The sequence below is a fragment of the Amphiura filiformis genome, chromosome 12, assembly GCF_039555335.1.
Source record: "Amphiura filiformis chromosome 12, Afil_fr2py, whole genome shotgun sequence".
Taxonomy (NCBI): Eukaryota; Metazoa; Echinodermata; class Ophiuroidea; order Amphilepidida; family Amphiuridae; genus Amphiura; species Amphiura filiformis.
This window is the reverse complement of record NC_092639.1, coordinates 50228392-50255381: the sequence shown is the minus strand read 5'-3', so window position 1 is coordinate 50255381 and position 26990 is coordinate 50228392. Positions and strand designations below refer to the sequence as shown.

Genomic DNA, 26990 nt, shown 5'->3' with positions numbered 1-26990 from the left:
GACGATCAAAGTAAAATTATAAAAGGACCAAGACCAGATATCAACGTTAAATCAAGGTAAGCCTAAAATCGCATCGAAAACGCCAAAATGCAGTCACAAAATTTATAATATTACTAAATCACCAAAACGAATTGTAACGTAGGTATGCAGAAAAGAGTTGTATCAGCAATAACAAAGTATGTGCAAAAAGATTTGTGTTTGGCATGTCGCTTTTTTGAAATATCACCAAAAATATCAAATTTTGGAAAAATGCCCCAAAATTTATAACAAACATGACCCTTCCAAAATAAATATATATTAGCACTCGGCGGCCCAGTCAGTACCTGCCACTGTGATTTGGGGTAACCCGTTGCTTCCCTTCTCCAGATACCTGTACTTCAAGTTCGCCCATACCCCACGCCTTAACACAAATACGTCTTCTTTGTTTCTTTAAAATAAATCAAGGTGTTACTTTGTCTGATCTTTCAAGACAAATGGGTACCGGTGTCTTTCAAACCAAAGAACACGCTGTCTCAAGCGCTAGTCCATCCCAAGGATAAGCAACCGAAGGACAAGTAAAGTAACATCGTTTACGCAATTCAATGTCAAGACAGTGGATGCGAAGAACTGTATATCAGGAAGACGAAACAAACTCATGCAAAACGCACGAACAGATAAATTTTACATAACGTTATGTAAGTATAGAATTTACAATTCAGAATCCCGTAACCATCGGCAAATTATGTTAGATTTGCTGTATTTGGCAGATGCAGAGGCATTTCAACCTTCCCCCTTATTTGGTGGGTAAAGGTCGTTGAACCTTTACACTGGGGCAACATTCTTCGGACTTTCTGATGTGTTCCTCTACTAGTCTTAAGGATTCATAAAAAGTATGGTTATGGTGTACGGTTATGGAACTATGCGTAAAGAGGTAATATTGTGACATCATAAAAAATGTCTAATTTGGCTCCCCGGGAAGTGAAAGTAAAAATTGCTCCAATTTTGTTGAAAACAGTCTCAAATTATTTGTCTTAATAGAAAAATAATAGTTTGCGCTATGTAGGATCTTTCGTTATCTTGGAAACCCATCAGAATTGGACAATACCCATTGAGTTCTATTGAACCCATTTGATCTTGACAATTGTTGTGTTATCTGGTTACTTAAGCACCCTAGATAATTTAAACTTTTTATTCTGATTTCTTGCGTCAAGACAAATAATTTTAGATTATTTTAATCAAAATCAGAGCAAATTTCATTTTCGCCGTCAGGGGGGGCAAAATTAGACCTACGACGTCACAATGTTACTCTTTTGCCAATAACTTCATTAATGTACGTCATAGATACTTCAAAATGTAACTTAATAAAGAATGTTTTACCATAAAATACGGACTATACATCAGGCCAAAATCATAAAATTAATTTTTTTGCAAACAAAGTAAACATTTTGAAAATTGCAAAATTTACAAAGCAGTAGAAAGCAGAATTTGACATTTATAAAGCAGAAAATTTGTGACTTTAGCCTACACTTCAGCGATCTAGAAGATACCTCTCAGGTTGAACTCAAAATGTGACCTGTGATACAACAACATCCGATTCACAATGAACTTTTCCCGCCAGAAGATCAGTAGGGCTGATATTGCGTTCAGGATTGGAAGTAAAAATTTCAGTCAAGTTGACTAGATTATAATAGTTCCAATATTATTATTGTAATCGTTAATATTAATATTTTTTATTATAATCACGAGCATAGTTGCTAGCTGTTGCTATTCCTTTGTCGGTCCTGACTCTCTGTCACTGTCTAATTAAATGTTGAACAAATTTTGAAATATTGAGCAATTTCAAATTATATAAGCCTATAGACGAATCCAATTTCACGCATTCCTACTCCTCAATGACAGCCATAGCCGCGACGGGGACCCAGCTATCTCACCTAAAATGTGGAATGATGCGGCCTTGAAGGGTATTTTAAACTGAATTCTCACAAAAGAACAACACAAAAGAATCTAACATAGAATTTTGAGCAGGTTTAACTTTGTGCCTATTTTAGCATTTTTCTCAAAAATTATAGTGCATTGGTGACAAATAAGATATGTATATTATAGGGGCAAGGACTAAACTAAAACCAATGTCAGACATTTTGCCCCACCATCAACTTCAGGTATGTTGAAGATATGTCCTTGGACAACATTTCTGAGAGATATTGGCTTTGGGACTCGATGGCTTCAACACATCAGTAAAGGTTTGCATTCTCCATAGAGTTGTACACATTTTTGATTTCGCATGTATAATGACTTATGTACAACTCTATGGAGAATGCAAACCTTACTGATGTGTTGAAGCCATCGAGTCCCAAAGCCAAAATCTCTCAGAAATGTTGTCCAAGGACATATTTTCAACATACCTGAAGTTGATGGTGGAGCAAAATGCCTGACATTGGTTTTCAGGGGGGTCAAAATGTACAAAAAATGTACAATTGGGGTTTTGCATGGGTAATATCTCAGCTAAAAATATTCTAATAGGATCAATATTGGTTAAGAGTAATGTCCTACCAAAGGGCTCTGACTGGCCAAAAAAATGGACAATAAAATTATTTTTACTTTTGGAGTTTTGACCCCCAAAGTTGGTCCCGGATGGACGAAGTTGCATTTTGAGGGCCCTATATCTTTTAAAGTAAAGGAGTTACAAGTTTTCTGATGCCAGATTTGAATTCTATACAAATAAGTACCCCAGGATACATACTTTTCAAAGTTGTAAATGGTTCCTTTTATACATTTATGGACCTCCAAACATCGTCTTTCGCGTTGCGACACATTTTTTACGCTGACCCCTCTAAATTTCAAATTGATGCCACGGGAAAACGAAATGGAGTATGAAGCTCACATTTTCGGGATTTTACTTTCTCATCAATATCTACCACCACACAGAAAAAGAAAAACATTGAAGAGGTACTGCGGTGCACATCCCTGGAGTTGACATGGAATGGGCCACCTACTTTGTGATTGTTTTTGCCCGCACTCTCTCATTTTTTAACCGATTTCCATAAAAAAAAAAGGTGTCAAAATGCTCAGGAGGATGAACCACTTCAAATGAGACGTGTAGGTAAAATGTTTGAAACATTTCATTTTTTTTTTACTATGTAACACAAAGGTACCCCAGGTTGTGACACAGGACCACATACTAATTACACTGCCCCAACTTACTTGGAGAACATCGAATGTTCAGTGGGCGACATTGCTTTGTAAAATCAACACCCGCCGATTGTGTTGCTATTGGAAACGATGACATCGTAAGACTCTCAAATTTATTGTTCAAGTAGTATGATAACAAAGATTTATATCCCAGATATGAGCAAATATTATCTAACATGTCGCTGCTTCCCCGCTTATCGTGTGGTGTATAGCAGGTAGTCCTCCAATCGTCTCCATCTTCAAATCTGTGTTCTACTCGTCCTCCATATTGGTTGGTGCCATTAACAAGACGCCACTTCCCTACCCTTGAATCCCCTATCATTGAAAGGTAAACAAAAACATTTGAACTTTGATGGCATAGCTTTAACTATGAAAGACGATACTATAGACTACTCGTTTTTGTATTTTTTCGTTAAAGTGTCCATATTGAAATATCCTTACTATATACTACATTGCCTAAAATGACATTGTGTCCTTATGAGACAATAACCCTAATATACATCCGTCATAAAAACAAAATGCGCGTCTTTTCGCCGAAACAAATTAAGCTAATCGTAGATCCATCCTTTGCGCTCATTTTAGTAATATCATTGTTACCCCAGCACCTTACCCGGGCCCAGCCTGTATGTGGCTCAATCACAAACATGCTGTATGACTACGTGCGCTATATGCTAGTCACGAAAACGTTCTTACAATAAAATCCGTTTTTGAGTATAATACGAATAAATGCAAGATTTATATTACTGTCTGTCCAATTAACTTAGACACCCGGTTTTTATGATTTATTTCGAAAAGTTTTTACTTTGGCAAAAAGTCATGAAAGAAAAGTTGCTAAACACGGTCAGACCTAACAGAAATTATAAGTAAAGCGATGAAGAAATATTTTTCCTTGTCTACTTTTATTCAATTTTGACCGATTTACAGCAAGATATCTGGGTCCAGGCGAATATTCCTAATGACTTGAAACTTTTGATGGGATAATCTATTTACAGTAAGGGGTGTTTGAACAAATGTCTATGACCAATGGTCTATAATGTTCATATTAGACTTTTTCAGAAATGCCAGGATTCGTTGATACACGCATTCACGGTCTATGCGCTATAGAGTTTTTCTTTTATTAATTTGACTCAAAATTAAGAGTACAACATGTCTTATAGTGACAATAATGTAGAAAAACGATCAATCATTAACAAATTAATCATTAACAAGAAGGCATTTTATCATTGGATTCAAAACGGGGAATACCCGTCCCCAATAATATGGATGTGTGTGGTTTAAGTAACTTCTTCCTCACATATAGATGCCCAATATTTCATTCTTCGTGAATCGAGTATTTTTCTAGCGTTTAATCACTTATTCACCAAGTTTTGTTTCATAATCTCACCTGGAACGCAAGCAATGTAGACTACACCTTTTCTTGTACATTGTACATTCCTCCAAGAACCTGAAAGATCTCTATAACGAATCAAATCACTTGACAAGCTTCCATAATAATCGGGCAGATAGAGTTCACTCCATATGACAAAGCCAGATCCCTGCCCTTTCCAAGCATATATAAATTGATTGTTGGATTGATATCCAAGAGACTTGCAAATGCCCCTTATCTCGTAGATAGGGATTGTTTCGTCTATACAGATGTCTCCCCATGGTTCCGAATTCCTACGTATTTGAAGTCTTCCATAATAAGATGGTTCGGAATTATTATTTACAACTCTCCACTGAAAAGTATCTTGCTCTGTAATTATTGGAAAAGAACTTGATGATTGTTGAGGTTGTCTTCCCAGCATTTGATACTACAAAATATATATAATGTTAGTAAAATTCAATAAAAATACAGCATCTAACATAACGGACATTTGTAATACATCTTCTTACAATTGTCCACTTCTGTCCTAGCCGTGTAGTGCATTTATGCGCGATCAAATTATGGCATCAGAGAACTTAGATTACTATCCGCGAAGGTCGAGTCACGCAAAGTAACACATTCCAAGAACTTAGGTACCTAGGCACTATAAAAGACAGCCACATGAGCCAATCAGTGGTTCACATCAGCTTAGGAACAACAAGAGTGAAGGAGTACAGTAACTTAAGCGACAGACACATGAATGAATGAGATGCTTATGCAAAATAAACTGGCCTCAAAAAGAAACTTATAATTTTTCTTTCAGGTCATATCTTAAAATCCTCTAAATAAAAATTAACAACAATTGCACACAGGATTACTTTAATATTCTAATCTAAACACATGTCAGTAACCAAGCAGTTGTCCAACTGACACAACAGCAAAATGCACTGAGGAATTTAAGATATTACCTTGTGATAAATTATAAGTTTCTTTTTGAGGCCAGTTTATTATTGTAAAACGTTTCCATGACCTATAACCCGACATTTAATGTTATTAGAACTGGAAAGAAAAAAAGCAAGGTACACCAACTAGATACAGTACGTAGTGGGGACAAAAGAGGCATTAGAAGAAAAGGTGCACTAGAACAAGTGATGAAAATCACTATGCACATAAGCAGACATGAAAAACCAAACAACCAATGTAGGCCTAAAAACAGGCAAAGTTCGATGGCCAAAAATTGTCAATTCCAGAACCCACGGAAGTGTCAGGAAAACAGTACAAAAGTACACTGGAGTGATGAAAATCACTGTGCACATGGTAGACAAACAAAACCAAACAGGCAATAAATCAACCGACGTTTCGAGCAGATTTCAGGGACAGACAACAAACTATTCAATTAAACAACGAAAACTACATGCTGTAGTTTAAAACAAATGCAAGACAAAAGTTTTAAAAGATTAAGAAACATTTGATAACCTGCTGCAAACATTCTAATACAATGTTATTTAAGTGTTGACAAAATATTTGGCAAAAATGTTTGCAAAAATATTTTACAATAACATTTTGAAAACATTTTAAAAACATTGTTGTAGTGTAAAACCCGACATTTAATGTTATTAAAACGTTTTCATCTAAACCAAAATCCAAAATATAACCAGTTTAAAACGTTTTGAAAACGTTTTTGTGTTTGCTGGGTAGATGGATTAGACTTCGAATCTCTCTTGTGAATAGGGATGACATATGCAGTCTTCCATTGGCTTGAGAAAAACCCCTTGGAGAAATAAAGCTCAAACAACAGGCTGAGTAGTCTTGCAAGTTCTGCGCTGCACTCCTTTAGGACTTTTGCAGGGATTTCGTCAGGACCAGTAGCTTTATCTGGTTGCAGATTCATGAAAAGCTTCCTAACATCTTTGACCTTGAATGCTATCTTTTCTTTCCATTGAGCTCGTTGCTGAATACTGAACTTCAGAAGCAGATTCGTCTGCGCTGGCAAGCTGACATTTAGCGGCAAAGGTTTGGCAAAAATGTTCAGCTTTGTCTTTTGATGTAGTGTAGCCTTGACGGCCATCCTTAAGCACTGGTATAACAACTGTGGTGGACATACCAGCTAAGGTGTTAACAGTGTTCCACCATTTCTTGCTGCTGCTGGCTGTCATCTGAGAGTTCTTTCCTCAACTTGCTGTTATAGCTCTTTCTGGCTACCTTCTCTGTACGATTATACTCTTTTCTAGCTTTGTTAAACTTATCCTTGTATTCCTTGGTGTTATTCTTTTTTAGCTTCCTGAATAATCGGCGCTTCTTGGTTGCTGATCGTTGCAGTGGCCATCAAACCACACTTTGTCTCCAGTCTAGTCATTTGATGTCACGCCGATCTGCGCCGATGCGCACATCATTTATCGAGCATCATTACTGCGCATTGCAATTCGACAAGACGTCAAATGACGTCATCACATGTGTACTCGCAAAGGCTTATGGGATTTACCGAAAAGGTCAATTCCACTCGCCCTTCCCATAATTCAACTTCCCTGGTTGAACATTAATTTAAGTAAAGTCTACATCGAAATGCACTACAAATGTTAGAATGTGCAAAATAAGGGGCTGTGCAATAATTATGAGCCCTGGGGAGGGTAAAATGGGGGGCAAGACATTTTTGGCGAGCAAATGGGTGGGGGGCAAGCAATTTTTGGCAAGCCGAGAGGGGGGGCAAGCGATTTTTGACACACATTCTTGGGTCGTCTTTTAAATAAAACGCTCTAAAAAGGCTTAGGAAAACCGTACGGAAACGCTTAAATATGCAAATTTTCCTGCTCGCTGCGCTCATAGCATGTATATAGACCATTTAAGGTTTGCAAATTGGGATCCTAAAAATTTGGCATGTGCAAGGGGGGGGCAAAGATTTTGTGGCGGGCCGAGAGGGAGGGGCAAGCGATTTTTGGCGAGACATTTGGAAATTTTACACCCTGGGGTATTTATTATTTCCATAATTATTGCACAGAGTGATAGGCCCTATTTGTGCACATTTTCGCCCACTCCGCTCTCACTTGTTTCAAGAATTGGGAGGCGCCATTATGTATCCTTCGCCCTGGTCGCCACAACCCCTAGCTAAAATCACTATGTTTTGAACACTGTTGTTTTGAACGATATAATAAGAAATTTACACTTAATGCTAATGATACAATACAATACAATAAACGGAATTTATATAGCGCCTTAGCATAAGTATGAACAAATCGCTTTACAATGATCTTAAAAAGTACAACTTACACTACATCTTAGGCTACACTTAATGTACAACTTAATTAAAAATAAAAAACTTAGTTTGGAAACAAATATGTTTTCAGATTAGATTTAAAAGTGGCCAGACTATGTGAAGTACGAAGTTTTACAGGTAATTTGTTCCAGAGAGCTGGCACAGAATTACAGAAGGCATTATTCCCATATGTTGTGTGAGTTTTTTTACATTCAAGCAGACTGCCATCAGCATGTGATCGTAGGAACATACCATCAGAAAATGTGTGAGATTTTAGGAGATTTTGTATGTACAGTGGTGTTGTTTCATGTCTACTTTTATAAGCGAATGTGAGTAGTTTGTAGGTAATACGCTCATTTACTGGAAGCCAGTGAAGCTCTTTCAGCAGAGGAGTGGTGTGTTCCATACGGTTTGCCTTGAAAACAAGTCTGGCAGCTCTGTTTTGTATCTTTTGTAGTTTTTGTGTTTTTTTACAGTTGTTCCATATAATAAAGAGTTACAATAATCAATTCGAGAAATAACAAGTGAGCGGACAGCATGGTTGCAAGTATCTTTATCAATATAACAGCGAATGCGTCCTATATTACGAAGATGATAATTTAAAGAGCGAGAGACAGCAGATATTTGAGATGACATAGACATGGTTGAATCAAAAAGAACTCCAAGGTTGCGTACAGAATCAGATGGTTTGATAATTGTTCCACATACGTTAAGAGTTGGTTCATATATATTTCAAATTATATGCAGAGCTAGCAACAAAGAATTCGGTTTTATCTTCATTCAGTTTAAGCTTATTTACATTCATCCAATTCTTGATTTCAGCAATACATGATTCCAATTTGAAAAGAGCAGTTATACTATCTCCAGATATGCGGGGATTAAATTCTGTATATATTTGCGTATCATCTGCGTATATGTGATAGTTCAATCTGTGTTTTTGGATAATTTTTCCAAGTGGGTATGTGTAGTAGATAAACATCCCAGGACCTACCACTGATCCCTGGGGTAGGCCAAATTCCATTGTTTGAGTTTTAGAAAAATCACCACCTATACCAACTTGGCTATTGCGTCCTTTGAGGTAGGAGAGTATCCAGGATCGCACGGCTCCATTAATGCCAAGAGATTTTTCAAGTTATCATTCAAAATATCAAAGTCAATAGTGATAATGATGATGATGATGATGATGATGATGATGATGATGATGATGATGATGATGATGATGATGATGATGATGATTTCTTGTTCTTCAAAATGGAATATTTATGCAATTAAGAATAAATATAAACATTGATTACCCGAATAGCAAGAAATGTAAATATTTGTAGAGGAATCGCATCCAGGCTGTGACCAATTGCTGATTGGAAAATCCTCTATAGAAGATGCTTCAGGAATGGTAGCGTCAGTAAGCCCTAAAAACACCGGCAAAGATTCCGAATTGTCAGACTCCTTGAGTCCTATGCTGTGTGAAAGATATCCTCTGAATCCAAGAAGTTTACATAATGATCTCATTGTGTGTTTCAGATTCGAATTAATGGTCACTACATCGACGACACATATAGTGCCCCATTGGCCATTCAGTTGTCGTACTTCTAATCTGCTTAAATTCGAAGGGCTGTTCGTTTCAATTAATCTGACTTCAGGCGGCGCTGATAGATTTGAAAACATAAAAGTAAAAGTACTCGTAATTTAAATTTCGACAATGTAATATTTTGGTGAACATTAACTTTGATATACGTGGCCAAACTAAGAGGCTTGAGAGCACCAAAGGAAGTCACATACAACCTTCTTCTTCATCTTCATGTTTTACCGATACACTTATTTGCTATTTTATTGAATACATTATGCATTGGCGAGGACAGCAAAATACAATCTTTATTATTCAATTTTAAACTGAACACAACCTTGTCCTTCATCATCTTCACGTTTGACTGGTATACATGGTATACTGATTTACTATATTGTATTTACATTATGCATCATTATGCATTGGCGAGGACAACAAAATAAAATGTTTAAAATTATTCATTTTTGAATTATGTACATGTATAAACCAAGACAGTCGTCAGTCTTCATGGTCTTTGGTGTGTAAACTTCCCGAAATAATCTACTTAATGCCTTTCAGCTATCAGCTAGTCCATACAGGACCAACGCAAAATTTAGCACCATAATCAACGCCGTCAAATATTGCGTTGGTCCTGTATGGACTACTATCAGCAGACTCGATGGCATCGGTGCAAAGAATATCCGATCTATGTAATTCCACAAGTTCTTACCTTCCTGGGACGTTTTATTAGTTTGTGAATCATTGTTATGGAACATAGACGCGTTTTACGACATTATTTTAATTGCTTTTGACAAATCGACCCACCCCCCGAGATTTTGATTGATTTAAATGTGTAAAAACATTTTTTTTAATGATCAGACTCATTAAAAAGCTAAACGTTATTTTAATTCTTCAGGCAAACCGCCGGGGCAAACCGTTGCATAACAATAAAAAATATGCTTTTAAAAATAGCATTGATATACTAGTAGTCTTTTAATGAATTTTTCACGATTTTAAATAAAATGACTTCTGTAATACATGTAGATAAACAGAACAAGATTACCCTAATGATAAAACTAAATACATCTTACGTGATTCGCATCCCATTATTTCAAATTTCACACCACAGTCTGTACAATGTCGTGGCACGATTCGAATAACGCTGCTAAATACGACCTCATCAAATATTACAAGTGATGTTGAATTATTGGCAATACCATAAAATAGCTGTTAAAAACATTAATATAATTGTTTATTTAAAAAGCTTAAACAATTTCTCCCTCCAATAATTTACTTTTGTGGTTTCTTAATGTCTTGGTTTAAATGATTTTACATACTAATATTGCTACCAAAATCAATGTGTACGTGTAAATCATTGCACGAGCGTTTTCCCGTCGGTGTGGGCAAAATGCATGAATGCCTTCTCCCATGTAAAGAATATGACACAGTATGCATTTTGGTCCTGCGTCATATACTAGGGTACCGAAAACATGTGGTTTTGTTGCATTTTGATGTGCAGCATGGATTTCAAACCACTGTCTCTTGAGTAATTCGTCACTTAGAAGATTCAAGTAGGCCTTAAATTGAGGCTAATTTATTCTATATTACTCATGTAATATCATGTTTTAAAATTATTTTTAATGACGTTTGAAATTAAATGTGCCACGGGTGGTTGTGGAGTAGGGGGAGGGACTTTGATCTAAAACCCACATTAAAAAAAAAATTGAATCTAGTAAAGAAATGTCTACATGAACTCCCAGACCTCTAGACCAAGTTAATAAATACATAAGGTCATTTAAAATGCTTGCTTACAATGATTGCAAATGTGGAAAAAGAGGGGTTAAAACTCCTACTTTGTGATTGTTTTGCCTGCACTCTCTCATTTGATAACCAATTTCCATTTTAAAAGGTGTCAAAATGCTCAGGAGGATGAACCACTTTTCACTACACAAAGGTACCCCATCCCCGGTTAATGACCTTTTACATGCACACAGGCTGCAAAACGCACGCATCCAACCGAATATTTTTAGGGTGAGAGGTGTTTCTCTTTTCAACATACTGTAAAAGTCTAGAATATCATCATTGTAATTATGATGCATAGACTTATTTCAATAAATAATAACTATAACTTGCCTTATGACTACTGCCCGTGTTGTTGTAATTCAGTGAGGACTCATTGATATACAGAAGTTCGCCATCATCGATGTTGTTCACCATGACATAAAACGTAATATTTGCATCGTCATGGCATCCTTTAATGATGATTCCACTAAGGAGCTGACGTGTAGGAAAGGAAACTTGTATCCATGGGTCATGGTGGGATTCAGGAGGTAACCAACATCTTTGTGACGTAATTCTCGCTTCGGTAATTTCGTGATTTGTTTCTCCAGGGTGTGATGCTGAGATCTGATCATCTTTTATCATAGATTTATCTTTCATTCCAAGTTCTATTGAACATGATACTGTGAAATGGTAAAGAAAATGGTAAAGTTAATTTAAATAAGATCATAACCGGGCCCTGAGCATTGTATCTATTCTCCATCAGCAGTGAGGTAGCTTGGGTTCATTTCACTGGCGGCACCAGGAAATGATTGAGGGTGGGATGGGGTTGGGGGGGGGGGCAAAATCAACCAATTTTAATGGGTGGGGGTACCGAACCTGATTGAGGAATCACAAGCCTGTAAAACCAGACATATTCGATGTGTGGTGACAATACTACAATTCAGCCACTAAATGAAGTAAGATTGTGAATTACGATGAAAGTGCGCAGTTATTCCAAAAGAAGGCTTCATATTGACCTCCTTTGATAAGCTGAGATCTGGTTTAGAAAGTTGCTCTCTTCTATCAGTTTGGATTTAACTGAATCAGATTGGACTATTACTTCTGTTCCTGAAAAAAAGAAGTTGTGATCTTGGCCAAATGAAGCCCTGGAGTGCAAACTAACCCTCTGCCTCAAGAGAAAATAACTACCGACCTGCTAAAAAATCTCTCTCAAAGATTTTAAATACGGAATGCTGTCCCCAACCGCCCCACCCCACCCCCATCTTAACCAGCCCCCGACTCAAACTCAGTTAAACATATGGAAAGGTATCTGTACGAAAACGATTCTCTTATAAACCATCATGCGTAAAGTTTCCACCTCGACACACCTGAGCCCACACTTTCGTCCAAGAGCTCTCAAGAAAGCAGTGAATGTCTCCGCACGGTCTTTGATTTACACAACACGCTTGAGTGCATAGCAATGTAAGAGCTGTGGAGCTTCTAGCTGAAAAATGGGCCTTTTTGATTGGTTTTTGTCGAAACCTCAAGTGTTCCCTTTATTCAATCAAATTTAAAAAAATATCAAACGAAAGTTAACACTTCCCCCTAAAAACACTTCTCGTCACTAGGTCAACAGATAACGCAATTCAATGTTATAGCAAGGCGAATGTGGAAATCTGTTGAAAACTGCCTATCCAAGAATATTTTTTGACCAAAATGTAGGTTATAAAAGTCAAAACCTCAAGTGTTCCTTACAATATTTTTCAAATTTTATGTCATTAAATGAAAAAGCACACTTATATTGTCCATATACTAGCGTCACTAGAATGAGCAATGGTCAATTCTCTTTAAATTGCAAATCTTGTGCAAAAAGTTACTATTTTCGCCTGTTTTGTCATACGGTTGTAAATTCAATGAACTATGACTTTGCTAAAAGAGCGCTTACAGATTGATATGACACAAACATATTCTTAAAGGGCATATAGTTTAACTCCATTGAAAGAAAATATTTATTACATTACAAGTTGACACTTGTTGCAATTTTTGGTGGACCGCATAGCATATAATAGTGTATGTTACTAGCTTACTTACTAACGGACTAACCATTTGGTCTTAAATGGGCATATCTCGAAACGCCACGAAGCTATAACCCCCGAGTGGTGTCAAATGAAGAAGAAAAAAGAAAGAAATACAATGAAAAAACACCGGGGTTCTACTCCTAAAACTTTTTAAGTTTTGTCCATTTTACTACCCCCTCCCACGGCAAAAGATGTAAGTGGGACACATTGTGACTGCCCAGACCTGGCTTGAACTTCTTGACCCCAGACTTTGAATCTGTCAGTAGCTATGGTACTACATGTAGCCACAGATCAGTATTATGTACTAGCTTGTGTACTGTGATATTTGACACCCATACCATGTAATATCACATAATATTGGGGTAAGCATGATAATATGCTGTAGGGGTCTATAGGAATGATCTAATACTACAAATAAAAGTATAGTTCAACGCCAGTTGTTTTATAGTTTGAAGATCAATATTAAGAGCTATATTAGTATTATGAAAGGGGTTAACAAATAATTTATATTAATCAAGTTAAGTAATATTCATTCTGTTAATTATTTAATTAATACTAATTAGTTCAATTTGAAATTATTAATTAAAAAAAAGAATACAATTAAATCAAAACCAGTGGTCTAGTACTCCTAAAAGTGAAGGGTGCACATAGCTCGGTCCACCTTTTTTATTTTTTCTGAAAAAAAGACCAGTTGTGACCAAATGTTCTTGCTAGTACGGCCCTTGTCAGCGTTCGAAGCGAAACATTGATTTCCAATGCAACAGACTGATGACGTCATTATATGAACGGAAGTGGTTTTATTGCTGCCCGTTTAAAGAACGTTGCTATGTGTATAAATACTTTCACCGAAAGAGAATAGAGATGTAGGCCTAAACTTCTTGTCCAGGTTCTAAGGGCGCAAGTCAATCTGGACAAAACGTAAAACTCCAAAGTCCAATCACTAAAAAGATCTTGACAAATCGACAAGTGTCAAGGTCCAATAAATGAATAAATGTTTATGTTAACAGCTCAATAAATTTAGGAAGGCAATTCGACGAAGCAAAAAAAAAGAACAACAAAAAAACCTACTTATTGTTGCTGCTGCTATTGTTATACTCGTGTTGAAATCACACTCCCTTTTGTGTCTATGAAGTAATTTACAGTACGCTATATACGCTAGCTATTCAAGCTGCCAATATGCGAATATAACATTTCCGTAATCTAAAATGGCGGGTAATTTGAACTTGACCCGACTAAAAATGGCAATGAAAAACGCGACACAAACCACATTAGATCACGAAATGGCTCAACTTCAGCGAAAATTAATTTTGAAACGTCTCTTGCTGAACGCCAAATTTTTGCCACAAACTTATCAGCTATTGCTTACACTTTGATTTGAAATTAAGTTTAAAAGAGATAAACACGTCACAAGAGACAAAATTTGCCTGATATTATTCATAACTGCAAAAACCATTAAATTTGTAGTACTTGATTCAGAGTTGTTTTTTCTGATAGAAACAACACAATACGTGCATTGACAGTGTTGGCAGTCCAGTCTCTCAAAACGCTGGACGTGTTCATATCATGACATCACTGTAGTTTCAAAGACAAATCTGTCTCGTTCGAAGAAACGCACTCGCTTACAGTTGTTTTTTTGCGGAATATCAATTTTAAACGACTTTATTTTCTCAAAAAGCAGTCATTTTCATCGTCCTCATAATATTACTTTTCTAATGATATGATGTTGTGCGAACAATTAGGCACTTTAAAACGTAATAAATGTGTTATAAACCCATTTTGGTTTTATTCAAAACATTTTAAGAGAGATTTTCTGAGAAATACTGATGCCACGGGAAAAAGGTGGAAGATGGGGTCAGCAAATTTCAACCATATTTTGTCAATTTAATAAGTTTGGATAAGTGTTCATAATAATCAGTATAAAAAAATCTGCTATGCCCCCTCCTGTGAAATATGGGGGCCCCTAAAATATGCCCCCTAAGAGGTATTTCTCTGACTTGTAAAATGCCGTTTCATGCCATTTTTGAACAAATTTTTGGCACCTAAGACAAGCATCTATGAAAGTAAATTTTTCTACACACCTTCTTTCATCCTTTGTCTTTATCAAAATATATAAAACAACAAATGTTTATATTGGGATGTTCCATTTATGAACAGGGGTGGGGGCCCATATTTCACATTTTACAACTTTTGAAAAAAAGTGAAATATCCCTCTACTTTGTGACGTCATTGTAGGAGTTCCTCAATCTTTCTCACATTGTTCATTACCGGAGAGAACCTCTGTACATTCTGGTCATTTATATAATGCAATAAAAATCATGGAGACTTTTTTACTTTTCATAGAACACAAACATGGATTTTCCCAATATGTGACATTGGTATAATGATGCTGTATACAACACCAACATCAAATATAAGATCTTTTCACTGTAGCAGTCCCTTCTCTTGAGCCAATAGTCAGTTATTGCATTGAGGAGTTAAGGACCACATTTAAGAATGCGAATCAAATACAGGGGTAGGTGTTTCTCTTTTACAGCATATGGGTAAAATCGCCAGTAGATAATGCTCCTTGAATATGAGCCCCTAACTCATGTCACAAACTCGTATTTATATACATGTGTATTATGAATCACAAGCTCCTATTCTGATTCTTAATCATTTCACATGCATCAGTACTTAAGCTATAGGAACTAGGCCTAGTAGGGCCCCATACCCCAAAGTACTAAATCCTAATAACCTGGGGTGGAACTTAATGCTAGGAGTGGGCTATAAATGGGACTTGTTTTGTTTTGCTTTTGGGATAAGGTTTTTGTATGTTCTATTTGACCTAGGCCTATCTCAACATGAAATTACAAAATGTTAAGCCTGGGTTCCAAAAAAGAATGTGCACAGCAAAAATCCAAAATGGCCGCATTTTCCCCTGAAAATCACATTTTTAGCCATAACTTTGTAATTTTGGGGTCTTTTTACCAGGTTCTGGTGTCTAGTCTATGTTGTTTTGGGTCAATCAATCTATTTATGCAGTTAGAAGTAGTCTCAAATCTTCATGTGTTGAGTTACGACCATTTCTGACCCAATGCACCTTTTTTACCCAAATTTTGAACCAGGCCCATAGACCTCATATTTAAATTACAGAAAAAGCTAGACATCAGGTTAAAACTTACATAACAATATAAATTGGAAAAACGAAAACGACACACAACATACGTTACATCAAGTAAAAAATGTAGATTTTTGCACTGCAGACTTTTATACAATTTTGATAGTTTAATGGATTTTATTGTATTTACATTTTTAGCAATTTCTTGCATTACAAAAGTTTGTATTACACTTTATATTACTGATTATACGAGGCTTCTTTAATTGTGAGCTAGGATAATTCAAGGAGAAGGCAGTTTTCTTTTATACTAATTTTAAAGCAAATTTCCCCGGTAACACTTTTCGACAAATTCCCTCATCATGTGAACATGACCTAAACATTTTACCCGGAATAGCCAGTATCAGGGATAATAAATTTTCTTTTCCTGATCTTTTTTTTTTTTTTACACTGTCAGTAGGGGAGAGCTCCAACCAAGTCATGTGTTTTGACCCTACGGTGACAGTGGTATGTTAAAATAAGGTGAGGGAAAAAAATATTATCCCCGATACTGGCTATTTGGGAGTACAATTTTTTAGGACATCTCCACAATATAAGGTAAAATTTACAAAAAAAACCATAATATAAATGGCTATTTGTTATGTTCCTACGGAAACTGATAAGTGTCACAGGCACAATCTCAAACTGCTGCATGATAGTGTCCTATATCATCATCAGTGCCATGTGGTCGCTGCTAACTGCACTGTTGGCAGAGGGGTCAGACCCCCACCCTTTTTATTTTTGTGGCACCCTTTTATCCAAGGCACCCTTTTTATGTATAAAGTCAGGACCCCACCACTTAATGCTTTATCCGCCATTTGTACACACTGACATCCCTCAAAAAGCTGCAGCCAACGTCATGCCGCTGTTTAAGTCCCTATAACTTGTTAACATTACGGGTGTATGCGAAGCAAAGAGAGAACTATGTGCGGCGCTTGCGACTATGGTTATTTATAATATGTCAGCCTAGTCCGATGTAAACATGCATCAAATGGAATTTTATCTTGCAATATGGTTTGCAGGTTTGGCAATTAATTCTTGGAAACTAGGATTATTTTATCTATCAATAAAAATATATTGTAAGGTAAAACAACCCCACCCTTTTATTTTACTCCCACCCTTTATATCAATGCACACTTTTTACCAACAAAGTGAAGGGTGCACATAGCTCGGTCCACCTTTTTTATTTTTTCTTTTAATAAGACCAGTTGTGACCAAATGTTCTTGCTAGTACGGCCCTTGTCAGCGTTCGAAGCGAAACATTGATTTCCAATGCAACAGACTGATGACGTCATTATATGAACGGAAGTGGTTTTATTGCTGCCCGTTTAAAGAACGTTGCTATGTGTATAAATACTTTCACCGAAAGAGAATAGAGATGTAGGCCTAAACTTCTTGTCCAGGTTCTAAGGGCGCAAGTCAATCTGGACAAAACGTAAAACTCCAAAGTCCAATCACTAAAAAGATCTTGACAAATCGACAAGTGTCAAGGTCCAATAAATGAATAAATGTTTATGTTAACAGCTCAATAAATTTAGGAAGGCAATTCGACGAAGCAAAAAAAAAGAACAACAAAAAAACCTACTTATTGTTGCTGCTGCTATTGTTATACTCGTGTTGAAATCACACTCCCTTTTGTGTCTATGAAGTAATTTACAGTACGCTATATACGCTAGCTATTCAAGCTGCCAATATGCGAATATAACATTTCCGTAATCTAAAATGGCGGGTAATTTGAACTTGACCCGACTAAAAAATGGCAATGAAAAACGCGACACAAACCACATTAGATCACGAAATGGCTCAACTTCAGCGAAAATTAATTTTGAAACGTCTCTTGCTGAACGCCAAATTTTTGCCACAAACTTATCAGCTATTGCTTACACTTTGATTTGAAATTAAGTTTAAAAGAGATAAACACGTCACAAGAGACAAAATTTGCCTGATATTATTCATATCTGCAAAAACCATTAAATTTGTAGTACTTGATTCAGAGTTGTTTTTTTCTGATAGAAACAACACAATACGTGCATTGACAGTGTTGGCAGTCCAGTCTCTCAAAACGCTGGACGTGTTCATATCATGACATCACTGTAGTTTCAAAGACAAATCTGTCTCGTTCGAAGAAACGCACTCGCTTACAGTTGTTTTTTTGCGGAATATCAATTTTAAACGACTTTATTTTCTCAAAAAAGCAGTCATTTTCATCGTCCTCATAATATTACTTTTCTAATGATATGATGTTGTGCGAACAATTAGGCACTTTAAAACGTAATAAATGTGTTATAAACCCATTTTGGTTTTATTCAAAACATTTTAAGAGAGATTTTCTGAGAAATACTGATGCCACGGGAAAAAGGTGGAAGATGGGGGTCAGCAAATTTCAACCATATTTTGTCAATTTAATAAGTTTGGATAAGTGTTCATAATAATCAGTATAAAAAAATCTGCTATGCCCCCTCCTGTGAAATATGGGGCCCCCTAAAATATGCCCCCTAAGAGGTATTTCTCTGACTTGTAAAATGCCGTTTCATGCCATTTTTGAACAAATTTTTGGCACCTAAGACAAGCATCTATGAAAGTAAATTTTCTACACACCTTCTTTCATCCTTTGTCTTTATCAAAAATATAAAACAACAAATGTTTATATTGGGATGTTCCATTTATGAACAGGGGTGGGGCCCATATTTCACATTTACAACTTTTGAAAAAAGTGAAATATCCCTCTACTTTGTGACGTCATTGTAGGAGTTCCTCAATCTTTCTCACATTGTTCATTACCGGAGAGAACCTCTGTACATTCTGGTCATTTATATAATGCAATAAAAATCATGGAACTTTTTTACTTTTCATAGAACACAAACATGGATTTTCCCAATATGTGACATTGGTATAATGATGCTGTATACAACACCAACATCAAATATAAGATCTTTTCACTGTAGCAGTCCCTTCTCTTGAGCCAATAGTCAGTTATTGCATTGAGGAGTTAAGGACCACATTTAAGAATGCGAATCAAATACAGGGGTAGGTGTTTCTCTTTTACAGCATATGGGTAAAATCGCCAGTAGATAATGCTCCTTGAATATGAGCCCCTAACTCATGTCACAAACTCGTATTTATATACATGTGTATTATGAATCACAAGCTCCTATTCTGATTCTTAATCATTTCACATGCATCAGTACTTAAGCTATAGGAACTAGGCCTAGTAGGGCCCCATACCCCAAAGTACTAAATCCTAATAACCTGGGGTGGAACTTAATGCTAGGAGTGGGCTATAAATGGGACTTGTTTTGTTTTGCTTTGGGATAAGGTTTTTTGTATGTTCTATTTGACCTAGGCCTATCTCAACATGAAATTACAAAATGTTAAGCCTGGGTTCCAAAAAAGAATGTGCACAGCAAAAATCCAAAATGGCCGCATTTTCCCCTGAAAATCACATTTTTAGCCATAACTTTGTAATTTTGGGGTCTTTTTACCAGGTTCTGGTGTCTAGTCTATGTTGTTTTGGGTCAATCAATCTATTTATGCAGTTAGAAGTAGTCTCAAATCTTCATGTGTTGAGTTACGACCATTTCTGACCCAATGCACCTTTTTTACCCAAATTTTGAACCAGGCCCATAGACCTCATATTTAAATTACAGAAAAAGCTAGACATCAGGTTAAAACTTACATAACAATATAAATTGGAAAAACGAAAACGCCACACAACCTACGTTACATCCAGTAAAAAATGTAGATTTTTGCACTGCAGACTTTTATACAATTTTGATAGTTTAATGGATTTTATTGTATTTACATTTTTAGCAATTTCTTGCATTACAAAAGTTTGTATTACACTTTATATTACTGATTATACGAGGCTTCTTTAATTGTGAGCTAGGATAATTCAAGGAGAAGGCAGTTTTTCTTTTATACTAATTTTAAAGCAAATTTCCCCGGTAACACTTTTCGACAAATTCCCTCATCATGTGAACATGACCTAAACATTTTACCCGGAATAGCCAGTATCAGGGATAATAAATTTTCTTTCCTGATCTTTTTTTTACTTTTACACTGTCAGTAGGGGAGAGCTCCAACCAAGTCATGTGTTTTGACCCTACGGTGACAGTGGTATGTTAAAATAAGGTGAGGGAAAAAAATATTATCCCCGATACTGGCTATTTGGGAGTACAATTTTTTAGGACATCTCCACAATATAAGGTAAAATTTACAAAAAAAAACATAATATAAATGGCTAGTTGTTATGTTCCTACGGAAACTGATAAGTGTCACAGGCACAATCTCAAACTGCTGCATGATAGTGTCCTATATCATCATCAGTGCCATGTGGTCGCTGCTAACTGCACTGTTGGCAGAGGGTCAGACCCCACCCTTTTTATTTTGTGGCACCCTTTTATCCAAGGCACCCTTTTTATGTATAAAGTCAGGACCCCACCACTTAATGCTTTATCCGCCATTTGTACACACTGACATCCCTCAAAAAGCTGCAGCCAACGTCATGCCGCTGTTTAAGTCCCTATAACTTGTTAACATTACGGGTGTATGCGAAGCAAAGAGAGAACTATGTGCGGCGCTTGCGACTATGGTTATTTATAATATGTCAGCCTAGTCCGATGTAAACATGCATCAAATGGAATTTTATCTTGCAATATGGTTTGCAGGTTTGGCAATTAATTCTTGAAACTAGGATTATTTTATCTATCAATAAAAATATATTGTAAGGTAAAACAACCCCACCCTTTTATTTTACTCCCACCCTTTATATCAATGCACACTTTTTACCAACAAAGTTTGAACCCCCACCATTTTAATGATTTTTCAAATTTCAAAGTGGCACCCTTTAAAAAGGGTGCCCTGACAACAGTGTTCAACTTTCATCCCCGGTATCAGTACCAACGCGCATCAGGTGATCCACTCGAAGGTTTTGTCCCCCACGTTTCGTCCCCATTATCATCAAGGTAAAACCCAATATACCAACTTTTGTTGCCTCCCTCATCCCAGATGACAGCAACAACATTTTTCTGTGACCTATGACCTTTGAATTTTGGGCAGTTTGACCCCAAATTTTGAGCAATTTGTTGCATTATAAAAGTTTGTATTACACTTAATGAGTATATTATTGATATATGGATTCTTTAATTTTAAGCTACATGTATTAGGAGATTTCAAAGGGAAGGCAATTGCCATGGCAATGGCCATTTATACTAATATTTAAGCGAATTTCCCCAGTAATCTATGATATTTGAATTTTGGGCAGTTTGACCCCAAATTGACCCCATTTTCTTCATTTTAAGCAATTTGTTGCATTAAAAAAGTTTGTATTACACTTTATAAGTATATTGATATACATGGATTCTTTAATTGTAAGCTACATGTATTAGGAGATTTCAAAGAGAAGGCAGTTGTCATGGCAATGGCCATTTATACTAATATTTAAGCGAATTTCCCCAGTAACATAAAGCAAATTCGATTTCACAAGAAAAGTAGGCCCTCTCCGTCCGAATAACTGCTAACAGAGCCCGTTTCGATGTTGAAATAGCAGCATCACTTTCTAACATTTGTTAATAAAAACTGAACCTTACCTGTAAAGATAGACAAAATTGGAGCTTAAGTGAAAATTTAGGCTTTATTTAATACAGCTAAAAATAAAGAAAAATATTGTCATTTTTAAACTTAGAAAATCACCGTACCTGAGTTTAGCATGAAAATATCGCACTTTTGCACTTTTCTGAAAAAGAGCATAACGTAAGATGTGCTCATTTTAAAACGGAAAAAGTCTCCGCGATTTTTATTTGCTCAATTGTTCAACCTATATCTCCTTTATCCAACAAGTAAATAACTTTGACAAAAATATTGAGGAACTCTCACAATCATCTTGCAAACTTTGCTTCAAAATTAGGATTTTGCACTTTTCTGAAAAAGAGCATAAAGTAAGATGTGCTCATTTTAAAACGGAAAAAGTCTCCACGATTTTTATTTGCTCAATTGTTCAACCTATATCTACTTTATCCAACAAGTAAATAACTTTGACAAAAATATTGAGGAACTCTCACAATCATCTTGCAAACTTTGCTTAAAAATTAGGATTTTTCACATTTACACAATTGCTGAAAAGGCCATTACACCCCTCTCTGAAAATGGAACAACCCAAATGTTGTCCAAAGAATTTTTAATTGTTATGTCGAGACAAAATGTGTATTGTTACTGTGAAGTATAAATAAAATGTGTGCAGATGCGCGTTATTACGTGGCTCTAATCAAAAGTTAGTGCACATTTCAAAGTTTTTGTGTCTGAGAAGACAACCATGGGGGTCAATTTGAGGGGGTCCAGTATCTCCCAGTGGGGGGTCCTCAAAATTTTTTAATACCTCCACTGTAAATACTCATGGACACATGTTTGATTGACAAAATATGAACAAAATTTGCTGACCCCCATCTTCCACCTACCATCTGAGTCTATCGGATAAAGCCTCTTAATAACATTTAAATGTCGGGTTATATAGACAGTTTCCCATTACACCTGGGTCTGGTTTAGAGCAAACAAGTTATCAGTTAACGCAAGCAAAACAAATTATATGTTATTAGGAACGCCTCATATGACATCAGTCAAAGTGCAGCAAGATTTAAACATCGTCCTAGACAACACACTTTTGGACCGAGTGAAACATACCAAATTTTTAGGTGTCTTAATAGATGAAAACCTCACCTGGAAATGTCATTTTGACTGCGTTTCCAAAACTTTGTCGAGAAATATTGGTATCATGAACAAATTAAAACACTTTATTCCTGATTGAATATTACTTACCCTATATTATACTTTTATTTTGCCGTACCTCAATTATGGAATTCTAATCTGGGGGAATACATGTAAACTTTACTTAGATAAACTGACCAAACTCCAAAAATGGGCAATAAGAACAATTTCTAACAGTCATTATAGAAGTCATACCCGACCTTTATTTGCCAAATACAACATTTTAAATATAGGAGATATGTATTCTCTTGAACTCGGTGTATTTATGTACAAGAATTCCATACATGAGCTACCTAATTCATTTGTATTTTACAAAACGTTCTGACATCCATGACTATCAGACAAGACGAAATAATGATCTCCAGTTAACAAAAAATAAAAGAGTTTTTCCGACCATTCCATTCGAACGAGCGGGCCCAGGCTTTGGAACTCTCTAGATAAAAAAATTAAAAACTCAAAGTCCATAAAACATTTCCGCAAACAGCTTAAACAAAATCTTATCTCTAAGTACAATTAGGCCATTCTCGAGCACTGTAATTTGTCATGTCTGTTAGTCATTTTTATTTATTTTTGTTGATTTCATAATCTTTGTTTTGTTTTTCGTCAGGGAAAGGCAATTCTCAGGCCTTATTGGCCTTCCTGCCTTTTCCGCTATATTGTGTTTCTTTTGTACTTTATTGTAATTGATATATTTTTGATGTAGTTGTATATTTTTATATATTATGGAAATAAACGAATGAATGAATGAATGAATGAAAAGGTCATGAAATTTTTTTTGAAATGTTTTATATGCTAGAATACTACAACATTTTACAAATGTTGTCAAAATATTATTGTTAAATGTGTTCGGCAACTATTTTAGCAAAACATTTTGTCAACTATTTAATAAAATTATGTTAAAATGTTTTGCATCTAGTTATTAAAGATGTTTTTAGAACGTGGAAAAATAAAACGTTTTATACCCTTTATATAAGCCGTCAATAAAACGTTTTTTGTAAAACATTTTGTGTTTACTTACCCTTTGAATTCGGTATGAAGTCAAATTGAGACGCAACTTGTGGCAAATCAAACCATAGAAAGAAGAGCAACGTGACAATAATTGTAATCTTCATCATTGTCCCTTTTCAGTAATTCCTCATTTTGTTATAACAATCATGATTATGTGAGCTTTATTTTGCAGCTGAACCCAAAGAGTATTGACCATTTGGTTAACGTTGCTGAGATTGAGTGCTCCCAGTGTCGGTGTTCAAATGGACTCACAAAGCTTCACAACCAAATCAAATTAATACAAAAGGAGTTAAACAAAGTGTTTTCGCAAGCTGAACGAAGTGGTATACAAGAAACTATTTACAAACGTCAATCACGAAGCTGAAACCAAGCAACTCACAGAGTATTGACCATTTGGTTGACGTTGCTGAGAATAAGTGTTATCCGGTTGTTCCCAGTGCTGGTGTTCAAAATGATGGACACCAATCTTGAAAATAAAATCAAACCTATACTATAAAAACGTAATCAAACAAAGTGTTTTCGCAAGCTGAACGAAGTGGTATACAAAGAACTATTTACAAACGTCAATCATGCATATATACAGTGAATAAGAAGTTCTTTTCTTCATTTCAAGTACTTCCATTGTTTTAAATTGACAGTGCTTTTGAGAATTTGTCAGTTTTAAAGTTTTGATTTATAGTATCACTCGGTACTATATCAGAATTTTGCTTTTATATCAGTATGAAGCGAAATTGAGAGGCAATTTGTGGCAAATCAAAGCTTTAAAGCCTAAAATGGCTGCTACAACAATACCTCATTTGTGACCGTACACCACGAATGAGCCGTAAATATCCTCAATTGTATTCTGAGTTACAGTGTAAAATGGGCATGAAGGTCATATTCATAGGTATTTCAATTTGGTGCTACGTGTATCTCATTAAATGAGGTACACGTAGCACCAAATTGAGGTACCTATGAATACGACCTTCATGCCCATTTTACACTGTAACTCAGAATACAATTGAGGACATTTACGGCTCATTCGCGGTGTACGGTCACATTTGGTAAATCTTGAAAAGTACTTTGCCGCAAACTGAACGAAGTGGTAGTTAAGAAACCATTAAGAGACGTCAATTATGCATAAGACAAAATGGAGCGAGAAAAGGTTACATCAATTGTATTGGATAGATTGCCAAACCCTCTCACAACCCTAATTTGTTTTCTTTTACATTTTCTCCTCTTTTCAGAAAAGGAGAAAAAAACTCGGTATGTTATCTATATCCCTATATTTCCTGTATTGGCCTTCATCGCAGGCTTTATCATGGTATGCATGTGGAGGAGTCGTCAGTCAAGTGAAGGTAAATATATACTATTTTGCTTATAAAAAAGACAATTCGCTGTAGAAGTTGTGATGCATACACTCCTATATCAAAGCAGCCAATCAGAAAGGCGGTTAGAAAAGTACGCAGAGTGCACAGCAACAATAACGTGTTTTTTTCTTCTCGTGTATGAAATAGGTTAATTAACGGGGCTCGTGCATTAGACGCATCAACATCAGCGCGCGTGCATTATTTTGTCTACCCCCCCCCCCCACCCCAACAAGTAATACGCGTTCATTAACTTTTAATTATAGCGATGGATCAAAACCCACTAAATGTATAATAATTGCCCCCACATTATCAAAGAATAGTCCTGGATCGTAATTTTTATATGACCATAGAGGGAACGAATTTAAGTTTATTTACAGCTTCTATGGCGAAAATTGATCAAACCGATCACACGATGGTACCCGTTTGAAGTTGGAGCTATCGCGAGTCAGCTGTTGAGCACAATTTGCCATTGAAATTAAACGTCCGACTGTTATGAAATTTTGGAAGACTCTCTTCGGAAAAACAGCTCGACAACATCTTTTTCGTGATATTTTTTACTTCAAATTGTAGTATGTTAAGGATGGACATTATAATTCACATGTGAGCCTCTATGGCTATTATTGGGTGAAGGGTTTTCCCACCAGCCCACTAACTAGTCTATTGCATATACCTGCAGTACAGTGAGTGAGCTAGAGGTCAATCATCAATTGGAGCGCTGTGTGTGCACTGAATAGGAAAAACGGACAGTAACTGCATAATGCTTAGTAAACAGAATGCTGGGCAGAATAAAATCATAGAGGAAGTCTAAGCACTGTGAGCCAATTTACTAACACAGTTTTTTGTAGCAAAACAGAAACTCCTTTTAATCTGGTTGAAATGATGTGTCTGCCGGTTGCTGGGCTATTTCCTATTGTGAAGAATTTTTTAATTCTAATGGCAAGCTCTAAGAATAACCGTTACACGATGTAAAGACCATCACGGTCGTTTTCGTTTGGTTTTTTTTTTGGTGTGTTTTTTTGTCATCTCTGGTTTAAATGTCATCAAATTTCTGTAGATTTTTCAGATTAGATTTGGTTTCATATTGGTGAAATATCTTCTAAGATATACTAGTACCCCAAGCGGTGGTCGAATTTCAAAGAAAATCAATTAAAAAATAAAATGCTTCAGTCGCTTTCGCAAAAACTCCCGTTACTCGAAATCCTGTATAATTATTCAAAAGTATTTGGTATGCAGTGAACATGTTTATCAAGAATCAGTAGTAAATCTTGGCATTGACTCTATTCAACTCTAAACACAGAGAAGATATTTTACCCTTCCCAGAATCCTTTGCAACATGATACATCCCCCTCATTTCATCAAATGACATTCACATTTGTTTTCAACTTCAGAATATATTGGCTGAACACGGGTCGCTAGTCAAGAAATAAACATATTTTGCAAGATCTTAATATGAAGACCTGAGCGCAAGAAGAACGTAAGTCTACTTGGCCCCTCAACATGTATACACTAAAGTTGCGTATAGTTTCGCATAGTTTGGTAATGTTCAGGGGCCAAGACAAATCTTTCACAACCTTTCATGATGATTTCACTCTGGAA

General features: G+C 36.0%; 1 protein-coding gene across 1 annotated transcript in view; it reads left to right on the top strand.

Annotated features, from left to right (window-relative positions):
• The window catches only part of LOC140166352 (uncharacterized), an 86437-nt gene that overhangs the window by 55870 nt on the left and 3577 nt on the right, over positions 1 to 26990 (top strand). Inside the window, exon 4 of the mRNA XM_072189796.1 lies at positions 25272 to 25382. Coding sequence (XP_072045897.1) covers positions 25272 to 25382 — 111 coding nt within the window. The remainder of the gene's footprint in view (positions 1 to 25271; positions 25383 to 26990) is intronic.